Source organism: Acytostelium subglobosum (genome assembly GCF_000787575.1).
Source record: "Acytostelium subglobosum LB1 DNA, scaffold: scaffold12, whole genome shotgun sequence".
Classification (NCBI taxonomy): Eukaryota; Evosea; class Eumycetozoa; order Acytosteliales; family Acytosteliaceae; genus Acytostelium; species Acytostelium subglobosum.
Genome location: NW_012236521.1, coordinates 376949 through 393716, shown reverse-complemented (window position 1 = coordinate 393716; position 16768 = coordinate 376949). Strand labels below are relative to the sequence as shown.

Genomic DNA, 16768 nt, shown 5'->3' with positions numbered 1-16768 from the left:
GATGTCTGTCTGATGTCCATTCCACGACATAACATCGACTTGGACTTAGAAGCAGAATGAATCCAAAAGGATACAGCAACAGGTGGATAGACCACGTGCAGCATATCCAACTTGTGACATGTCCAGAGAACGATTGTGACAGGTGACGGCTGTGACTGAAAATAGGAGTTGGCTGGAGAAATGGAAGCTGGTGTCGAGGGCGACTGCCAGCTGGTCGTTGAGCTCCTCAGACAGCGTGTTTTGCGAGAGGTCCGCTTGGAAGGCCGATATGACGGCGCGTATCTCCATGACATCCTGGGCGATCATCTGTGCAGGGATGACCATCTGCAGGTCGTGCTGCTCGCTTGAGTACAGCGACAACGACTGGATCGACTTCTGGATCGACGCGAAAAGTGGCAGCAGAACGCCCTCTTTGGGCAGGCCGACGTGCGACGACTGCTGGTTGTTGGAGCGGTAAAAGTCGATGGAGCCACGTAGTTGCTTAGCAGCGCTCTCTACCAGCTCGTGCTCGGCCTCCTGCTCGAGGAGGGGCGTGACGCGCGATGGTACCATTGTGGAGATCGTTGTCTTGATCGAGCTGAGCTGCTCGGCGATGATCTTGCCCAGGGCGATCAAGTTCTCAGGTGACTTTTGCGTGTCACGGTCGCCCAGGATCGAGAGTACCATAAGCGACTTGAACGTGCGGGCCACCAGCAGACACGAGTCGGACAAGCGTTTGGCCAGCGCGGGGCTGCGGCAGACAAACACTCGGGCGCTGACATGGCGACAGAGCTTGGCAATGTTAGTCAGCACACCTGGTGGGATCGATGTGCGGTACGTAATTGCGTTCATTGCCAGACGACAGGAGAGCGCACACTCGGCGATCGACGTGTTGATCGCGTCATCAGTCACTTCGAACCAGCAGTTGTACAGCCACTGAAGTGAGCCGACTAACGCGGCCACCAGACGGATCACCTCGGTCTGCTCAATCCTGTTGAATAGTCGTAGCTTGAGTCCATCACGCACATTCTTCACTCGCTCGCTGATCGTCGCCACGGCCTCCTGATTGATCACCGACTCCATGAACGAAGTGTTCTCAGCATCACCAATGATGGGCAGGAAGTGTGCCAGCACGTTGCCACACTCGTCTACAGCCTTGGCAATGTCGTCGTACCTGATTTTGTCCGAGCATATGGCCACGATCGACAGCTTGTATGTGATCTCCAGCCACAGAAGACTGATGTCCTTGACGCGAGAGTAGTCTTCGGGCAACAGTGTAGTCGCGGTGATGTCCAGCTGCACAGGTCGCGTGTAAGTCTTGCCCGAAGCTGTTGTTATGGGCGCAGGCGCAACCGTGGAGATAACTCCGATGGGTGGCGAGCGCATGGCTGTTGACGAGGTCGATGGTGGTGGAGAGCCTCCCAGCTTGGAGAGGTTTGGCGACGAGGTTGTTGTGACTGATCCGACGCCGCCAGGTGGCGATCCAGGAGGACTGGAGGTGGACGCGCCGCCAGTCGAGTTTGAGATTGAGATTGAGTTGACCTGCGTGGTCAAAGTCGTAAGGTTGGGCGATGATGTCGCTGCTGGTTTGTACTGGGGTATGGACGATGATGATTTCGCTTGATACTTCTTCTGATAGGCTTCCTTATACTTGACCTGGAACCTCTTTGGCAAGCTCTCCAATATCCTCTCTGGTGTACGTCTATCCCTTGACTCGCAGTTCAAATCAGCACCTCTTGACATCAAATATATTGCAATATCCTCTTGTTTCTCGCTTACTGCCACTCTCTTTAGTGATGCTATAATTGGCTATTATGATGTGTGTGGAGTGTGAGTGAGTGATCACCAATGTTAGATGTGATCGGATTGGACACATGACACACATACAGTCTCTACACTCTTTGGATCTTTATAATTGATGCTTGCTCCATTGTCTAACAAGTGAACTACACAATCATAGTGGTCACCTTCAATTGCCCAATGTAGTGCTGACTTGCCATCTGGATATGTTTGAATGATTAGTGACTAAACATGATTGATTGATTGATTGGACACCTGATACATACCTTTATCGACTTCATTGCCTCTGACCTCATTGGGGACATACTTCCTAATGGTCTTAATGTCACCCTTCTTTGCAGCCTTGCATATATCCTTTGTCATTGTATGTTTGTTTGTAATTGTCTCGAGAGATATAGAGATTGTTCGGTCTAATAGTTGTAATAAATAATGTTGTTGGATGATTGTTTGTTGTTATAAATAAATAAATATATGTTACAGGTGTGTGTGTGTGTGTGTATATCTTTAACAATGATATAATGAAGATATAATTAGAGTGATTGTATGGGTCTGTGTATGTGTGATTGATTGATCAATGATTGTTTGTGTGTGTGAATGAGTGGGGTAGCGGGGTTGATGGGTGTGTGGGATGGCAAACCGACACACATCTGGATTCTCCAATGACACCCATCCATCAATTCAAAGAGGGATAGAAAGTTTATTTGAAAAACTGTCACTTCACCAGCTCTATGTCCGCCCCTGTTACCATGTCTGCTGCTGCGTCTACATTGTCCTCAACAGCAACAACTTCTTTGTCAAGACAGTCTACACTATGCTTGTGGGAGTCTACCTCACTGATACCATTGTCAATTGGCATCACAGTGGCAGGCTCATAATCACATACTTGGCAACGAACATCCAACAACATATCAGCTTGAGTACGAACTACTTGAGGCTGCTGCACTGACTCTGAGGACACTTGAATGAGTTGTTGTGATTGCTGCTGTAGACTGTCGCTTGAGATGCTGATGGAGGTGTCGATGGTGAGTGATGAGGGGGATGGCGTTTGGACGGGCTCCCTCTTCTCCACAAGGTAGAATGTCGTCATGTCTCCCTTGCCTTTGACACGGATCACACCTCGCTCCTCGAGGACGAAGCCCTTCCTGAGTATCCGGCTCACCTCTTTGGTCACCTGTATCTTGCCTGGCGGGGCCGACGTCTGCATGCGGGATGCTGTGTTGGCAGTGTCGCCCCACACATCAAACTTGGCGCGCTTAAGTCCAATGCATCCGGCCACACATGGTCCGAAGCTGATGCCCACCTGCACATTGAGATGCTCATCCAGACGCATGACATACTCCTTGACGGTGAGTGCCATGTTGGCGGCATTGGCCAAGAACATCTTTGGGTGTTGGAGTGGCAGCTGACCAGAGGTCTGCAGGCCGGACGCCAGCATGTATGTCGTACCAATGGTCTTAATCTTCTCCATCCCAAACTTGGACAATTGTGCATCCAGTATTGAGAATATATAGTTCATGTAGGACACCATCACTGATGCGCCCATCGTTGGCAACTTCTCGAATCCAGTGATATTAATAAACATAATGGCGACATGGCTATAATTCTGTGCGATCAACATGCCATTTCCATTGCCTCTTCCTCTTCCCTCTCTTGCCAGTAGTTTCTCAGAGATTGATGTAGGCTAATGATTGATTGAGTGAGTTAGTGTGATGATGGAATGATTCCAGCGTGTGATGGCATGACAACACTTACAAGAATGTTCTCGAGTAGTTTGGATGACTTCTCTCGCTCCTTTTGAATGATCAGACCTTTGAACTTGACGTTGGACTTGATTACCCATGCCTTGCGCAACAACAACTTCATTCCATAACTTGAACATAGTTGGATGAGTGGAATAAGGACGATTCCAATGTAGTCCGTAAGGAATATATGTTCAGGTAGCGATGTGGACACAAATGTACTGCACAGGAAGAAGACGACTATTTGTTTGATAGATAGATTGATTGAGTTAGAGCATGTGAGCGATGAGAGATGGATCACATCCACAACATAACATACTTATAAGGGTGAGGTTGGCTACGGACTCTGCAAAGAATGACATGGCGTGGAAGACGTTGGCATAGAGGAAGGTCATGGTGACACGGATCATGGATGAGCGTGCCAGTGGGTTGCCATAGCGCATCAACTCTAGAATGGTACCAACTCCAAATAACATGGTCATGAAGAAGAAACTAAGTTGGTATACGATGCCAATCTTGAATAGGCGGGTGAAGGACAGCATCATGAAGATGGCAAAGAAGAGGCCCACTCCAATGTAGATGTTGGTGGCGTTGAGTATTGGTCGCGACTGCATTATGTAGTCGTCAAAGAAGAACTCGGCGTGTAGCATCATGCCCATCAGAAGGAATAGCTTGGTCTCCACAACAGTCTTGTCCAACACATATCTCTGATACGCGCTCTCCACTCTGGGGTTCCTGAACTTGACGGCCACGCGATTGAAGTTGGTGTACTCCTTGAAGCAACGGTCCACCCCACTCATGTCCTCCGAGAACAGACCCCTGCTGCGCGACTTCTCGGTATCTTTGAAGAAGATTGAGTTACCATGCTTGAAGGGAACCATGAGTATGTGCACCATTGAGTCGTTCTTGTTCCATAAGTCCGACTTTGCTTTGGACTTGGTCCTTGGTTTGACTGATCCAGCGCCAGCAGCGCCACTGCCGCCACCTGCACTGCCAGATTGTTTGAGTGATGTTGCGTTGGGTACTCCAAGTGCGGTGGTGTTGTTGGCGGGGTCGGTAGACTCTTGTAACTTGGCATCGTCCACTGGATGTGGTGACAACAACACAGTCTTGAAGTCCAGACGACAATCAGAGTTCTCTTCAATCGTTCCATAATTGGCGTCTACAGGCAGTTTCTCCAGATGCTTCTCACACAAGTGTATCTTGCCTGGTGTGCCATTCTGTTCCAGGGTATGCGCAATGGCGATGGCTTCGCCCCACACATCAAACTGGAACTTCTCACATCCAATCACTCCACCAATGACTGACCCAGTGGCAGCTCCAACACGTAGCTTGATCTAAAGTGATTGAATGGGTGTGAGTGGGGAGGGAGGGAATAGTTCCGAATGGTGATTGGGACACATACCTGGACGTTTAGACAGTTTGATGTGAGGATAGGCAACCTGAGGATGTCCGAGGCAACCTCGACTATGGCCTTGAAGTGTTGGGTGTTCTCGATGGTCAGTCCACCGGCACACACGTATGAGTCACCATCAGTCTTGATCTTCTCGCAGTGATGTAGTTCGACAACACGATCAAACTCAGTGAACACCTCATTCAACAGTCTGACCAGCTGCTCGGCCTCGACCCTCGACGCCAATGTGGTGAACTCAACAATGTCGCAATACAGTATCGAGCAGTTTGGGAAGTGCTTGGCAATGGGTGGAGGTGGCTCTGATATCTGCTTGGATGTGGTGACTGTTGATGCAGCCTCCTCTCTACTACTAATGGTATTGGCGCGGCCAGCCCTAATAGTCCTCGTTGTCGAATGTTCGTTAATCATCTTGATCACAAACTCTGGTAATATATTGGCCAACAACTGTTCAGTCTTCTCCTTTTCCACCTTCAGTCTTTCAGTCTTTCTTTGAAGTCTCTTGCTATCCACAAAGCTCTGTTAATGTTTGATCATTGATTGATTGATTGATTGGAATGATTCCAGATGAGGTGGGGAGAAGTGGGTTAGTGTTTGATTGAGTGATTGGCATGATCCCAGAGTTGATTGAGTGAGTGGAGTAGTTCCAGTGTTTGGGATTATTCCAGTGAGTGAATGGACTTACCTCTTTCCTGGACTTCTCCAAGATGTAAAGATGTGTGGCACCAACTAGGAAGATGGTTAGGACGTAGAGGATGAAGGATATTAGGTTGGGCGTGTCAAGACTGGACTGCATCAGGAGGAAGAATATGAAGAGGACCGCATGTACAAGGTTGAGTAGCACCATCCATACAAAGAGTAGACAGCCAAGTGAGTATAGACAGCTGAATACAACACTATACAGGAAGATGATGAATGTGATCGTGGCATTATGGTACTCGAGCAGAATGGATAGGAACAGCGTAGTGAAGTTGAATAGGAACAGTGGATGGTACGTATGCATGTAATATCGTTTGTTGGACAGGAAGCTGAGGAACAATGAGAAGGCAAACACGTTGAAGCAGAATATTCTTACGGCCAGCAACATGAACACGCTGACTTTGAATATTCCATAAGACACTGCCAGTATACCGATCAGATTGGTCATCCTCAGCAACATCATCTGCTTGGCAAAGTGCACCTGCAAGTATTCCTGTTCCAGCCTATAAGGATGCAGTCTAAGTGTGTATCTATTGAACATCCTATCGCTCTTCTTCAATGTTTGTTCGTCTGGTACATTGATTGATTGATTGAGGGAATGATTGAGTGAGTGTGTGTGAGATGGCGGGTTGGGCTGGAATCATTCCACACCCACCAATCATACATACCTGCATTAATCAAGGGCTTGTCGCTCCAGACCATGGGGTTCTCGAGGTCCACATGTGATGCTGTTGATGTGTTGTAGCTTGATCGAGTCTTTGTTTTGAACTTGGTCCATAGTCTTTGAAATATATTCATTCTCTTGTATTCTTCGTCATGTTCCAGTCCCACCATTCCATCTTGATCATCGTCATTCTCATCATCAGCATTATCGTCCAACTCCTTTTCCAATGATTGTTCTATATCAGGTAATTGATTACTAAAGTCTTCGAACCTAAGTTGATGCAATGTCGTTGAGTCTGACAACTCTGAAGTCTTGAGAAAGTTCAACTTTTGATATATCGTCGCTGTGACCTCCTCTTCTGATGCCGTATCGTTGGCATTCTGATTATAATTATTATTTCCATGCTGTACATGTTTCTTTCCACCTCCACTATTATTAATATTATTATTATTATTATTATTATTACTACTACTGCTGCTGCTACCTTTATCCGATGACATGCTGGCACAGTATATTGAGTCGCCCAACTGCATTATATTATTTCCACTATGTTGTTGTTGTTGCTGTTGTTGTTGCTGTTGTGGTTGTTGTTGATGTTGCCTTCCATGTATTATATGATGGCGATAACTTATAAGTGATGACCTGAGTGACATTGTTTGTTTGTTTGATTGAATGATCTATATCTCTCTCTGCCTATTAAGTTAGAGAGTTGAACTAGAGCTGTCTTCGAAACACCTGTCTGTGGAATAGAAATAAGAAAATATTGATATAACTCCAAAGGTTGGAAAGAAGTATGGTATGTATGGCTGGCTGGCTAGCTGGATGGATGGATGACGCCAAAGTTTGGTTGATTGGATGATTGATGGTCAAGCCAGACTGATAGTCAGTCAGTCTCAGTCCAGTCAAGTCAACCAGTATGTGTGTGTAGGTGATCTTGATTGTTATTTACATAACATCCATCAACATCAACATCAATAATAATAATAATCACCATCACCAACACACGCAACACGAGTGAGAGTGCGATAGAGATTGAGACATAAGTAGTTGGAATGTGGGTTGAGTGTTGTATGTGAATGGAATTGGACATGGACATGGACACGGCAAGGAGGACAACTACAACAATAACAACTGTTTGGTAAGTGAGTGCGTCGCCATGAATCAGTGTGTGAGTGGATGGGGCAGTTGGTGGAAGATGTTAGTATATCTACATATGGAGTCACACTATCGTGTGTCTTTGTGTGTCTCTCTCTCTCTTCATTCATTCTGCCTACTTACTGTTGACTGACTGACTGACTGACTGACTGTCTGACTGATTGATGTCTCAGACACACACACACACACACACTCACACACTAATCAGACAACAACAACTATTATGCTCCACTACCAACAACCACAACCAATCATTCGAGTTTAGTGTTAGTGTTAGTGTGAGTATGAGTGTGCGTGGGATTGATCATGATAATGATCACTTCACTACTTACTTACTACATACTTGGACAACCGGATGCATGGATGGATTGGTGAGTGTGGGGGGTGGGTTGGGAGGTATAACCATCTGATCAGCTGATTGAATGAGTGATTGATTGATTGAGTGATTGGCAAAATGCTATTCCGGCTTGGACATGTTATAAGGATCGATCACCACCAACTACTGCTATGTTTGAGTACATGTTTATGAGATTAGCAGTGTCCATGTTATGTTATTATTATTATTATTATTATTATTATTTACAGGATACATGGATTGATGGATGGATGGATGGAAGTTGTCGTCGTTGTCGTCGTCGTCATCGTGTCTCGATGTTGATTGATTTGATTGGAAGGTAGTAGGGGACCTTTTGTTTGATTATCTCCTATTATATAAAGTTGATGGTGGTTCTCCGGTTCCTATTGATGATTGTGATGTTGTTGTTGATGTTGATTGTTGTGATGTTGTTGTTCCTTGGGATAATGATGTTGATGGAGATGATGTTAATGTTGATGTTGATAATGATGTTAGTGGCGTGAGATCTTTCAAACCACGCAACATTGCATCCAGTGATTCGAGATCATCTCGTTTGAGCTCAGGTATATCCCTCTCGAGATGTTTGGCGATGGCTTGCACACGCCTGACGTCAAGGTCACTGTCACAAAAGGTGATGGCAATGCCCGAGCGGCCAAACCTGCCAACACGGCCCACACGGTGGAGATAGGTCACTGGATCAGGTGTTTGCTTGGGGTCCAGTGGCACATCATAATTGATCACCAGCGATACTTGAAGGATATCAATTCCACGCGCCAGTACATTGGTCGTGATCAGGACCTTTGTCTTGCCCTGTCTGAAGTTGTCAATCTCCTTGAACCTGTTATTACTCTCCATCCTGCCGGTCAATATCGTCACACTGAATCCTTCCTGTGTCATCCTATGATACAATGCCTCCGCCGTCTTAACAGTCTGTGTCCAATGTTAGTCCACCAACTCGAGTCTTGGCACATGATGATGTTTGTTGATACGTACATGGGCAAAGACTATACTCTGGCCAACACTAATGTATGAGTAGAGATCACATAGGATGAGTGGCTTGTTCTGAATGGAGTCGCATGGTACATAGAACTGTCGTATCTTGTCAACGCTGAGTTGATCACGCTTGAGACGAATAGATACGTATGGCTCTGGAACAAACTCTTTGATGTACTTCTCCACGCCAATACTGAATGTGGCAGAGAACAATAGGACTTGTACTGTTGGTAGTAGCAATGACTTGATGGCCTTTGTCTGGCCGTACATTCCACGTGTGTCCACCATGTGATCGGCTTCATCCAACACCAGCATCCTAATAAACTTTGCTTGGATAATTCGTTTCTTCAGCAGGTCCTCCACCTTGCCTGTTGTTCCAACAATGAGTTGGTTCGTCAATGGTCCCTTTGGCACTAGTTTGTTTGTATGATGTTAGACTCCAATCAATCAATCACAATGCATGCTGCTGCACATACATCTAACATCTTTGATGGCCAAAAATGGCTGAATGTTGGAATGCTTCGCCAATGCACAGACTACTGCATGGACCTGCATTGCAAGCTCCAATGTGGGACAGATACACAACACTTGTGGAACCTGCAATCCAGCTTCAATAGTATTAAGCATGCCCAATGTGAATGCGGCTGTCTTGCCCGTTCCAGATTGTGACTGAGCGACCAAGTTTTGTCTGGATTGATGAATGAATGGATGTCACGTGATCGATCGATAGGTGTCAGTGATTGATTGGATTGATTGATTGATGACCACGCCATCATGTATGTGTATATCTCCATTACCTTTGATTGATTATAACAGGTAGTGATGCCTCTTGTATCTTTGAAGGCTTGTTGAATCCCATTGAATAGACACCTTGCAATATCTCTGGCTTCCTGTTGATGAATAGATACATAGCCTGTGTGTTAACAATCACGTGATGATTGAATGATTGAATGATTGATTGAACATTACAATTGAAGCTCTTCAAATGTCTTTACAGAGTAGAGGGGAGAGTTTGGATCAGAACGTTGTATTTCAAGCTGTGTATCATAGTCTGACAAATAATCAGACTTGATAAGTCCTAGTATTGGCTCTGTATGTATGTATAAGTATCTCCATCATTCATTCATTTATTCATTCATACCATCTCCGTTATCATCATCATTTGTATTATCATTATCAGCTGATGGTTGTTGATCAATTTCCATCTTGTATCAATATTGTTGTTGTTGTTGTGTATGTGTATCTGTATCTTGTATACGTATATAGATATTAACTAATAATGAACAAACTAAAGATCTGGTGGTTGCCTTTCAAAGTTTGAATAGCGCGCGCGAGATTTAGTTGGAAGTGCGTGGCGCCACATAGACAACACTCGAGTTATGGGCAACAGATAATATCTTTGTATCTATCTCTCTATTTTTAATGTATCTATCTATCTATCTATCTATCTGTCTATCTCTATTTTACATATTGTCTTGTCTCTACACCCAATGGCATATAATCGCTTGGCAAGCATGAAGTGGAGGAAGTGGAGGTGGCCGCGGCGCCAACACTATCAAAGTACATGCCAATCTGTAGCAACATACTGTTGTGATCATCTGTCAACTCCTTCTTTTGTGGCGCACTCAATGATGATGATAACAATGGTAGCCACTTGCTTCTAAGTGTCAACAATTGATCTAATATACAAACTATCGTAGCATTGTTTGACTTGACCGTGGTCCATCCATGTGATCCTAAGGTTAGGTATATGAGTGAGTATGCTAATGATTGAGTGCGAGTGATGAGCGAGACACCTACCATTGGGCACAGTCGTTAGGAAGTGGTATATGTGTATACGGAAGGGCGTGGAGGAGAGGAAGGCGATCTTGGCGAGGGCGTCGACACTGGCCATACGGATCTGCCATGGGTGGAAGATGGCGTATTGCTCGAGACGCAAGATGATGGAGTTGAGTGCCTGATCTGTGACTGGTTGGTTGTCACCAGCCTCACCCTCCAACGTGATCTTGTTGGCATTGTCGCCGAGGAATTGAACAATGTCCTTGAGGATCTCGAGACTGACCACGCGGAAGTCTGGATGGATGGAGCGATCGAGCACGTCGAAGCAGTTCTGCAGGACACGCTCGCGACCCTCGCGACCAAACTCGATGATCTTGGTCCAGATCTGAATGGCCAGTGGCGTATCAACCTTGTGCGGCACAATGTCGATCCAGTCATAGACGAGCTGCAGCACGGATGGTGCCAGCACAGGCGTGACGACCGTGCGCTTGTACAGCTCCATGAACAGTTCCTTGAACAGCAGTGCTGGGTGACATTGCTCGCGCAACTGATTGCGGAAGCATTCAAAGAATGTGCGAGACGCAGGACACAGCGTCGATGGGCAAAGCCAGACGAGAGCGCGCAGTGCCTGGATGCGGATGGAGATGTTGGGGGAGATGGAGAGCAGGCCCATGATCGACGACGTCAGCACCGAGAAGGGGTGTGTGAGTGACGACGGAATCGTCTTGTCCACCTCGGTCCACGTGCCGATGGCGGGTGAGCCGTCCGCGGCCTTGGGATAGGCGTGGCGCACGTACGAGTGAGACAGAGCGTTGACCAGCTTGCAGACCATGTGCGTGAAGGGGATGGACTGCTGGGCGGGATGCGCCGTGAAGTGAGTGTTGAACGCGTTCTTGATCTGGTTGCAGATGCCGGTGATCAGGGGCACAGCGGTTGGCTGTGTGTCGTAGTGGTTGGGAGTGTCGTTGTCCACGACGATCGCCTCGATCATCGCTGTCTCCAGCGTCTTCCAGGGGAACTTAGTCAGGTTGGATACGGCACTGCACCACACGCCCAAGTTGTTGTCCATCACACTCTGGCATATGTTCTGGAAGAAGTCCTTTCCATCTGGTGACGATGACAATGCAATCATACTACATGTGGCCAAGAAGGTCCTGCGAGCAAAAGGGTCCACCAAGGCCACAGCCTCCTTTCCCCTGTTAGCCTTTAGCAATGGCAAGAATCGTTTGATCGTCGCTGCAATAGTCGCTGGGTCCTAATATGGTTTGGAGGGGCATGTTAGTCACTGATCACACTCCCAATCAATCACACCAACATACATCTTTAGCATAACTGTGAGTCAGGCATACGGCATGCCTTGCGCCAACTGGATCAGCACACTTGATGCCCTCGACGATGGGCATGAACAAGGATGGGTTGTTCTTGAATCTGTTTCGGCAGGCGACAAAGCATGCGTACTGCAAGAGTGCGCGCTCACGTCCCAGATCAGACACCTTGGTGAAGAATCCAACCTTCTTCTTCTGTACCTTGTCGGGGTCTTCGCCAACCTTTCTCAGTATACCCGAGATGACCTCTGTGATATTAGCATCGACCAAAGTATCATTGGGCGCCAACATTGCCGTTGTCTTCAATGATACAACCTTTCGTGATATATCCTTATGTTGCATCTCCTTTGAGAATATAGTCGTTATGTTCTTTATCTCCTGTGTTGTTGGTCACGTGATGGTGATGGATCGAGGGTAGGGTCAGCAAGTGATGTTCATGTGAGTAGCGTGGCGCGTTGGGGCGAGAGGGTGGAATACGAACAGCTGAGTTGTTGAATTGAGCCCTGTATACAGACAACTCAATGAGGAAGTAGTAGGCCAACTTCAATGTCTTCTTGTCGTCAGTCATTGAGATCACTATATGATGATTGAATGATTGAATGAGTGAGTGTCGCGACATGATGCATCACCTCACGACGAGGACATACCTGAGAGTAGTGGATCGAGTAAGTCCTTCTCGACACGGTAGTATGTTAGGTTCTGGAGTGCTGCCTGTATCCTTGAGGAGTTCTTCTTGTCGACGGCCTCTTTGAACGAAGACTTGAGTTGATCGTATGTAGTGCTAAGCTTGGATTGCAGATACTGGCTCTGGCAACGCACTTCGAACAACTCACCAACTGGCACACCTGCTGGTGTTGCGGTTGTAGCCGGTGGCGATGACCTTATATTGGTTGAAGCATTCGATGCTGTAGATGTAGTGCTGCCACTACTACTCGCCAACGATGTTGATGAATGTTCATTTGGAGTTGACATGTTGTTGTTTGGTCGCGCGCGTGTAGTCCTTGGTCCTTCTTTGAAGGTGTCAATGATCCAAATGAATAAGAATGACTATATTAATACAGATATAGATACAGATAGATTGTTGTATAAGTGTGTGTAAGTGGTGGGGTTGGTCGAATGATTTGATTGATTGATCATTCAGTGCACTGCACTCCCACAATCACTTTGTCAAACTTCACAAACATAGAATGGTTCAAATAAATAAATAATGGTGAGTTTATTCAAAGATCACTGGATTGAGTGATGGATGGATGGAGTGATTGACCAATGGTGCGACGTGCGACGAGCTTATGCGGGATGGACATGAGTGACGGGAGTAGGCGGGGAGGACGGCGAGACCAGAGGCGTGTGTGGAGCGCTGGAAGGGCCGCGCGCTTAGATGTTGACGGTGTCAATGGAACCGGCACGGTTGTTGCTGATACCACAGTCAGAGTTTGGATCGGCAGAGATCTTGCCAAATCCGTTCTCACCCCATTGGGTGCCCCAGTTGTTGCGGACGATGTAGTAGTTCTGCTCCTGGTTGTAGCCGACGAGCAAGACAGAGTGGTTGGTGCTGGTGACTGGACCGTCGCAACGGAAGATACCTGAGCGGTAGTCATAGAAGTCGTTGGTTCCGAGCATGGCAACACCGACTGGGCCGAAGGTACGGCACTTGTTGATGATGTCGTCCTTGTTGGCCTCAGAGAAACGGACGTATCCACCACGGACGACAACCTTGTTCTTGTCATAGTGGCACTGACGGTCGAGCGAGCCAGAGTTTCCAACGTATCCGTAGTCGGTCTCCTTCATCAAACCTTGGTCACGGACGTAGATCAGAGCGTCGTTGAGACGGCCTCCAGTGCAGTAGTTGGGGTTGATGGCATCAGAGCAGTCGAGGATCTGCTGCTTGCTGAGGTTTGGACGGACTCCCTCACGCATGGCAACACGTGACTGGACGATTCCGACGGCGGTGAAGGCGAATGAACAACCACAGTCCTTGGTGTCCTCTGGCACGGCGACAACACCTTGGTTTCTCCAGTCGAACGAACCGGTGGATGGGACACGGACCTTGGAGACGAGCTCCTCCTCCTCAGCGTCGACCATCTTGTTGGACTTGAAGCTCAACAGACCGTTGAAGTTGGATGTGGCCAGCTTGGAAGCTGAGGCGTGGTCCTGGGCGGTGTATGGCTGGATTCCAGAGAAGGAACCGGCTGGGTAGTAGTTGCAGGCAACCTTGAAGTTGTTGTCGGCACACTGGACCTTGGAGCAAGCGACCTCTTGGGAGTTAGCCCAGATCATGTTGGTGTAGGCCTGGCAGTTGACGCCATCATCACATGCATTGTCATCAAAGTTGTAGGAGTTCTTGCCGATGGTCAGGGCTTGCATGACGTTGGCGGGCGAGGGGTCGTAGTCAAAGGTGACGACGCTCTCACCAAATGTGCCGGCGGCAGCAGCCTCAGACATGTAACGGGCGCCACATGCGTTGGCGAGGGTGTTGGCGTTGTCCAAGAGTGTGGCGTTCCAGTTCAAGTACTGGTAGCCGCCGTCGACGGGCAGGGGCACTACGCTCATTCTCATAGTGTTCATCTGGTTGACCAGCTGGGTCCTCTCTGTCTCAGAGAAATCGGCCATTCCGACCGAGGCGATAGTGCACAGCACTACCAATGTTAACAACAACTTCATTGTTTTTTTTTTAAAAAATTGTTTGATTAAATAAATAAATAAATAAATAATATTATATTATATTAATTGTTGTTGTTGTTGTTATTGTTGGATGATTGAATGAATGAATGAGTGAATGTTGTTGTTGATATATATTTATGAATGTTGGAAAGTGTAATAAATAAATAAATAGAGGGAGCTGGTTGTAATGACCAAGTCTTGGATGAGCTGTGTTGTTAAGTGTCTGTGGGATCCTGGCTCCTTTATGACGGAAACCCAACCCTTGACCGTCATGGTTCATTCATCGAAGTTGTCCGTCATTCACTCCCTCACTCACTCACCATTGTCGTCAACTTTAGAGATCGACGTACTTGAAGTGTGGGTGTTAATGAGGAGATTGAACGATGTCGTCGAGAGGTGTATATCACTTGATGCTGATGAATATCATATCTATTCAATGTACTTACTTAAAATGAGTATCAATCGATTAGTCATACATAGGTCGCCAGATGACTACAATTGTGTGAATGTATGTTTAGGTTTATCTAATTTTCAAGATGTAAACACACATCCACCACTTCACACCACAAGACACACATTCAATGTCATTCTGACTTTCATTGACCCGACTAACAACAACACCTTTGGGAAGGTGTGCGAATAGGTGTACATTGATATACTAAATGCAAGAGATACAGATTCACAAATATATATATCATTTGCCACACATATGATGATGTTATCATATCATATTAATGCCACCCTCCCAAAAAGACTGACTACGATGAAGAATTCGATGCTAACAATTAATAATAGATCGATATCATATGGTATGATGAGTGTATACCCGTCTGGTTGACGGGTCATGTGTCATCCACTGTGTGTGTGGGCGGAGACATGCACTGACGGATACTTATCAAGTCCAAATTCAAAGTTATTCTAAACCATATAGCCACCTGTTGTGACCTCAGTCCAATTCACTTCACTTCCACTCTTCACTCCTATAACTACAACAACTTTCAACCAAAGTTTATTATTATATTCATCCAACATCCCAACAACAACAAATATTATTTATTTATTTATTTATTTATTATTTATTTAGTTAGTTAATTAATTAATTTAATTATTTCCAAAACAAGAATGAAGCCTATAATTCCAGTAGTCGGTATGCTGGCTGTTGGTGCTCTGGCCACAACAGTCGATGCCATCGGTCCTTTGGACCTGTTCGGAGGTAACCCTTTGAGCATCTTTGGTTCCAACCCATTGCAGTTGGCCTACAGCTCATGGGCTCGTAACTACAACAAGCCATCCCAGGTTCCAGACCTCATCTCCAGTGTCTGGGGTCAGCGCCAGCGTAACGTCTTTGGCCACAACAACGCCAGATTGGAGGGCTCATACTTGAGTAAGTTAATACATCCCATACCTTCATTTAATCAATCAATCAATCATACTAATACTTTGAAACAACCAACAGAGCAAGCCAATGGATACTCGGATGTGACTTATGACAACTTTGCCAACACTCATCTTGGCTCGAACCAGGATGGTTTCTGGCAGGTGAACGCCACCTCCAAGCCAAAGAAGCATAGACATGGTCTGCACGGAGGTAGATTGGCTGGTGTGATCATCGGTTCAGTGCTCGGAGGTCTCCTCCTCCTGGGTCTGCTGATTGCCCTGATCTTCTGTTGCCGCCGTCGTCGCGCACGCGCAAGAGGAGGACTGTACACTGAGCACAACAACGTGCGCACTCAGCCCGCCGTGGCCACCTACCAGACCGAGGTGCGTCGCGACCCATACCTTGACCGCCCAGTCCAGACCACCACCGCCCCAGTCACCACGACCACCACCGAGACCGTGTACCGCGAGCGCCTTGCTACGCCCCAGGACAACCACGTCTACAGAGAGTCACACCGCAGCACACTCAACCAGGGCTACGTCAATGAGACCACTGCTTCAGACCGCTTCCAGACTGAGAACATCCCCACGTACCAGGACCGCAACGTGACCTACACCGATCGCACCACCCTTGTGCCACGCGGTGAGACCGTTCAGTTCCACAACTAAACTGACTAAATAGTTGGTTAGGATAGGAATGAGTGTTGTCAATGTTGGATGAATGAATACCTTCATGTTGGACACAAGCAAGCTATAAATGATTGAATGAATGAATGAATGAATAAAGTTAATTCTTTCAAAGTTTGCTCAAAGATCTGGGTTTGTTCACTT

General features: G+C 46.8%; 6 protein-coding genes across 6 annotated transcripts; 1 reads left to right on the top strand and 5 right to left on the bottom strand.

The window, feature by feature from the left end:
• Nucleotides 1–45: 45 nt before the first annotated feature.
• On the bottom strand, nucleotides 46–2142 carry SAMD00019534_064420 (hypothetical protein; the record flags this gene model as incomplete). Its single annotated transcript, XM_012898262.1, has 3 exons — nucleotides 46–1788; nucleotides 1867–1979; nucleotides 2046–2142. 3 exons carry the CDS (start codon nucleotides 2140–2142, stop codon nucleotides 46–48), a joined length of 1953 nt encoding a protein of 650 aa, XP_012753716.1.
• A 349-nt stretch (nucleotides 2143–2491) lies between these two features.
• On the bottom strand, nucleotides 2492–6945 carry SAMD00019534_064410 (hypothetical protein; the record flags this gene model as incomplete). The annotated part of the gene is made up of 6 exons (XM_012898261.1): nucleotides 2492–3460; nucleotides 3532–3758; nucleotides 3838–4855; nucleotides 4924–5448; nucleotides 5615–6198; nucleotides 6297–6945. 6 exons carry the CDS (start codon nucleotides 6943–6945, stop codon nucleotides 2492–2494), a joined length of 3972 nt encoding a protein of 1323 aa, XP_012753715.1.
• A 1205-nt stretch (nucleotides 6946–8150) lies between these two features.
• Nucleotides 8151–9910, bottom strand: SAMD00019534_064400 (hypothetical protein; the record flags this gene model as incomplete). The annotated part of the gene is made up of 5 exons (XM_012898260.1): nucleotides 8151–8732; nucleotides 8796–9208; nucleotides 9272–9483; nucleotides 9593–9685; nucleotides 9765–9910. Coding segments are annotated over 5 exons (1446 nt in total), but the record flags the coding sequence as incomplete, so codon positions are not given.
• A 343-nt stretch (nucleotides 9911–10253) lies between these two features.
• On the bottom strand, nucleotides 10254–12871 carry SAMD00019534_064390 (hypothetical protein; the record flags this gene model as incomplete). The annotated part of the gene is made up of 5 exons (XM_012898259.1): nucleotides 10254–10531; nucleotides 10596–11829; nucleotides 11894–12277; nucleotides 12411–12475; nucleotides 12547–12871. The coding sequence occupies 5 exons, from the start codon at nucleotides 12869–12871 to the stop codon at nucleotides 10254–10256; spliced, it is 2286 nt and encodes a 761-aa protein (XP_012753713.1).
• Nucleotides 12872–13279: 408 nt separating this feature from the next.
• SAMD00019534_064380 (hypothetical protein) lies at nucleotides 13280–14587 on the bottom strand (the record flags this gene model as incomplete). Its single annotated transcript, XM_012898258.1, has 1 exon — nucleotides 13280–14587. A coding segment is annotated over one exon (1308 nt), but the record flags the coding sequence as incomplete, so codon positions are not given.
• Nucleotides 14588–15709: 1122 nt separating this feature from the next.
• SAMD00019534_064370 (hypothetical protein) lies at nucleotides 15710–16606 on the top strand (the record flags this gene model as incomplete). Its single annotated transcript, XM_012898257.1, has 2 exons — nucleotides 15710–15944; nucleotides 16017–16606. The coding sequence occupies 2 exons, from the start codon at nucleotides 15710–15712 to the stop codon at nucleotides 16604–16606; spliced, it is 825 nt and encodes a 274-aa protein (XP_012753711.1).
• Nucleotides 16607–16768: the final 162 nt, after the last annotated feature.